The 3958-nt window shown below is 41.2% G+C and overlaps 1 protein-coding gene across 1 annotated transcript; it reads right to left on the bottom strand.

The window, feature by feature from the left end:
* Positions 1-352: 352 nt before the first annotated feature.
* Positions 353-3092, bottom strand: LOC142943951 (proteasome activator complex subunit 1-like). Its single transcript, XM_076085518.1, has 9 exons — positions 3008-3092; positions 2834-2879; positions 2485-2517; positions 2326-2388; positions 2073-2174; positions 1145-1202; positions 820-917; positions 597-665; positions 353-509 (listed from the first exon to the last, which is right to left on the bottom strand). Exons 2-9 carry the CDS (start codon positions 2870-2872, stop codon positions 438-440), a joined length of 534 nt encoding a protein of 177 aa, XP_075941633.1. The 5' UTR covers positions 2873-2879; positions 3008-3092; the 3' UTR covers positions 353-437.
* Between the last annotated feature and the right edge of the window lie 866 nt (positions 3093-3958).

Raw genomic sequence — 3958 nt, 5'->3', positions numbered from 1 at the left:
GAAATAGTTTTGCTTTAAAATGAAAATGTTCTTACATATCACACTGATGCAAAAACTCAGGTCTCACATTTTCCTGAAGGGAATCTTTAAAAATGTTGCAAAGGTCCTGTAGTCCTTATCAAAGGTGTCTTCAGTTATTATGCCTACTTGTATCTCTTTTCAGAACTGTATGTGTGTGGAGTCCGTGACTGGCAAACAGCTGTCTGACACTTGTGTTTTGTTGCAGCTATTTGGGCTCAACAACTAACACACACATATGATGCTTCTAGTGTTTGATGATCTCTGCGAATTACTACCATGACTGCCAACTGAACAGAGCTACAACCAGCCAACTGACAACAGCTGTGTGCGTGTGGACGCGTTGCTGTGACTGCGTATTGTGTTTACCTCTCAAACAAAACGAATCTATCACAAGGTTGCAGCGTTGGTGTGGGCTCTTACTTTGAAATCTGAGTTTGGAACCCCTCGAGCTTGGTGCGCGTGGTGGTCAGCAGCTCGAACACTTTCTCCTGTCGGACGAACAAAGATATTAAACCGAACAATACACTTCACACAACAACAACATTGTTAAAGAGAATCATTCACCGGCTACCAACCTGGACAGCCACTCCAAAGTTGTTACCGTCTTCAATTTTAGGGATTTGGAGTTGCACCCACATTGTCACCTGCCGAGGATAGTGTTCAAGGTTATTCCTGTGATTATCACAACTATGTTACACAGAAGCACTCAGAGGCACATTCCTCACACATGTTGTGCACTAGAGGAGTAAAAAGGTAGCGACCACATTTAGATAAAATGAAGCTGAGAGACCGACTGACCATGTTGAGCTTCTCCTTCAGCGTCTGGATCTGAGGCTTCACCTGCTGCAGTAGAATCTCCACCCGCTCGTTGGTGCAGATGGGACCACAGGGAGGCCCTGGTGGACCAAAAAAAAAAACACCCGGAGACATTGTTTCACTTTCAGTCACAATATCAGAATATTCTGGTCAGCTGCACACCTTCACCTCATAACAAATAGAGAGAACTGCATTTAAAGAGGAATAAAAATCAGAAATATTCTTGTTTATTAGTGACTGTGTAGTAGAGAGCTTGACAACCACTGCAGTATGTTCATTAATCACTCGTCGTCTTCATCGTCTCTACCTGAATCTTCATCCTCTTTATCCTCTTTATCGTCGTCCTTGTCTTTCTTCCCCTCCTTCTGCAACAGAGGAACAGAAGGCAGCAGGTCAGAGAGTTTTCGCTGCCTATTAATCTCTTAGACAGCTCTCCCACGTGCTTTTTTTTTCCCTCTCTCTCTCTCTCTGTGTGGCTAAATGAAGATGTCAAACGCTGGATTTTTTTTTTTTTTTTTTCTTTGTAGAAGAAATGTAACCTAGTTGCAGCGGTGCCTGCTCCTTCTGAACACACTAACAGCCTCAAGTTTGATCCCCTGAGCTGCCGTATGATCGCAAATATTCTTTCAACCCCTTTTTTCCCTCCACATTAAACTATTGACATTGGCAGCGTTGCTCTTTTTCCTGCTCTAAATCAATGTGTGCAAAAATGACAGCAATAATAAAGGGGGGGGGGGGATCAGTATAAATGTGGGATACTGGTAAGGGTGAAAAAATGTCTGACGCTTGAGTGACTTTTCTGCTTTTATCTTTAAGTCAATGATGGTTCTGAGCTGCAGAACCATCTGCAGCACCTGCAGGATACTTCTATCCCTTAAATGGGTATTCTCTTCAGTACTAGACTAATACAAAATATATTATCTGATTATGGTATAAAAGCCAATGTAGCGCTTTATATAAACCCTTGACTGAGGATCCCAGTGGAGAGGCTTTATGCAGCGCTCCTGAAGAAATTCAATGGTTAAGAAAATAAAATACTTAAATACTCCTTTTTGTGAAGCCAATGACATTTATATAATATGGCACCGGTGTTTAATTTCCGTTTGACCTCTGAAGTGTATTCGAAATTGAGTGTTTACCTCTTAACAACGTAGTGACAATTGCTGTACTCAAACAGAGATTTCTGAACACGCAAATGCTTGGATGTATTTGGACTTCAGACACGTGGGACCTACCTCCTCTTTCTTCTTGCGCTTGGCCTCCTCTTTCACTGGGTCAGGTATCGGGATGTCCAGCGGAGCCTTCAGGGACGCCAGGTCGTCACAGCTGAAAGATGTCTGACAGAAAACACAAATGTCCTGCTGTTTCTGACAACTGTTTTTCAAAACAATCAATATTGGGAGGGAATTTGGTCTCAAAACATCATTGTAAAAAACTTTTGTTGCTGAGGAAAACAGGAAGTCTCCAGTACGGCTAATAGTCACATACCTTCAACAGAACCTGCAGCTCCTCAATCTTCTGAGGGAAAAATTTGGATATCAAGTCTTCCGCCTGTTGTGCAAAGAAAACGACATTATTTAATAATAATATGAGGAAGATAAATACATGGGACGGTTGGGAGAGATTTGTGAATATTAGATAAATTACCTCCTTGGTGAATTTTTGGCAGAAGTCATCCACCTGTAATGAAGAGATCACGTGATTTAGTCCTGATTACGTTCCTCTATGCTCTGACACCGTCGCTACATGAAGGATATTCACAGAAACAGCTGTTCACACGTGTTAACAGCCCGTTAATTACCTGATAACTAACCCCACCTGCTCACGTCGCGTGACCCCCTGCTGTCTGTCTAGCTATCAGAGCAACCACTTACCTGACTCGTCTCACCTGTCAGCATCACTGACCCGCCACGTTTGAAGGGAAAGTGGGTTTAAAATGTCGTTAACGTTACAAACAGCACTTTTAAATCGTGCTAGCAGACGTGTCTTTGCTCACCTGTTTCTTCGAGTCGGGACGAAGTTCCAGAGAAGCCATGTCGTCTCTGTTGATGAAACGTTACTTGATATAGTTCGTTGATGCGTTTAAACTCTATCTACTCCGTGATAAAGAATAACAAAGCTCTTAAATTTGTGTAATTCGATGCCGTGCACGACACGGGACAATACTCACAGTTACTCAGCATAAAAAGCGAAAATGAAAGTACGCTTGGACAGTTCCGTACTTTCCCCCCTCTTCAATATCGGGTGATCCTGTTGCATTGTGGGAATTTTAGTTTTTTAAGGAAGCTTCCGCATTTCCCATAAGGAATGGGAGTGGCAATGAAGAAGTGAAATTAAAATATTCTCTTTTTTAAAATAATAAATAATAACACATTAAAATGAATATATATATAAAGCTGTAAAATAAATGCCTTAAAGAAAAGCTTTTTTTTCTGTTCTGACTGTGTCCACTAGATGATGCTACTGTTCTAAGTGGAGTAAATGTGAGTGCTCTGTGGCAAACTACAGACAAAAAGATAATGATTAACAGCATTGGGGTAAACCTGTGAGGTCATGTCAAAAATCTAAATCATATGCTAATATAAAAGGGTATATGAACCATTAGCCTTAATGACACGAAGATTCCTCTGTAAAATATATTAAAAATGGATGTAATTCAAAAAGATACAACATATAAATATAAAGACAAATATCCATGGTCTTTGCAATCAAACAATCCCAATAGCTGGAGAGCACCACTTTATCTCGGTACTGATCAATATAAACCTGAGGCCAAAGTGTGTCTGCTATTGCGACCAGTATTCCAGAGATCTGCTGTTGTTCATGTGCTCTTTCATCAGGAGCAGTGTGATGACCCAGTCAGGTTAAAAGCCTAAAACAAATACAGGATCCCTGAGTGGGCAGAAAGGACGTCAGAGCCTCCTATCGTAAACACAAACACTACCAAAGTCATCTGCACTGTTACATGCCATCATTATGCCAACATACTCTGTGTTATACCAGATTCAGACTGTAACAGGTAAACCCATCACGTCAGGAGATGAATAGACGCCACACAGATTGAATCACTTGGCCGATAAATAGGTGATGACTTGATGGTAGTTTCCTTTTTATAGACCTC

Source organism: Anarhichas minor, unplaced genomic scaffold, assembly GCF_050575085.1.
Source record: "Anarhichas minor isolate MPS153535 unplaced genomic scaffold, ASM5057508v1 ptg000161l, whole genome shotgun sequence".
Classification (NCBI taxonomy): Eukaryota; Metazoa; Chordata; class Actinopteri; order Perciformes; family Anarhichadidae; genus Anarhichas; species Anarhichas minor.
The sequence above is the reverse complement of the archived record's forward strand: the minus strand, read 5'-3'. Positions and strand labels throughout refer to the sequence as shown.

What these genes read in the sequence shown, in the direction of transcription:
- LOC142943951 (XM_076085518.1), bottom strand. Translation starts at nt 2,872, where the DNA reads ATGGCTTCTCTGGAACTTCGTCCCGACTCGAAGAAACAG. An exon ending in AGCGCAAGAAGAAAGAGGAG is followed by an intron (nt 1,203 to 2,072) that starts GTAGGTCCCACG and finishes CCTCTGTTGCAG; the next exon opens with AAGGAGGGGAAGAAAGACAA. An exon ending in TAAAGAGGATGAAGATTCAG is followed by an intron (nt 918 to 1,144) that starts GTAGAGACGATG and finishes TTGGTCCACCAG; the next exon opens with GGCCTCCCTGTGGTCCCATC.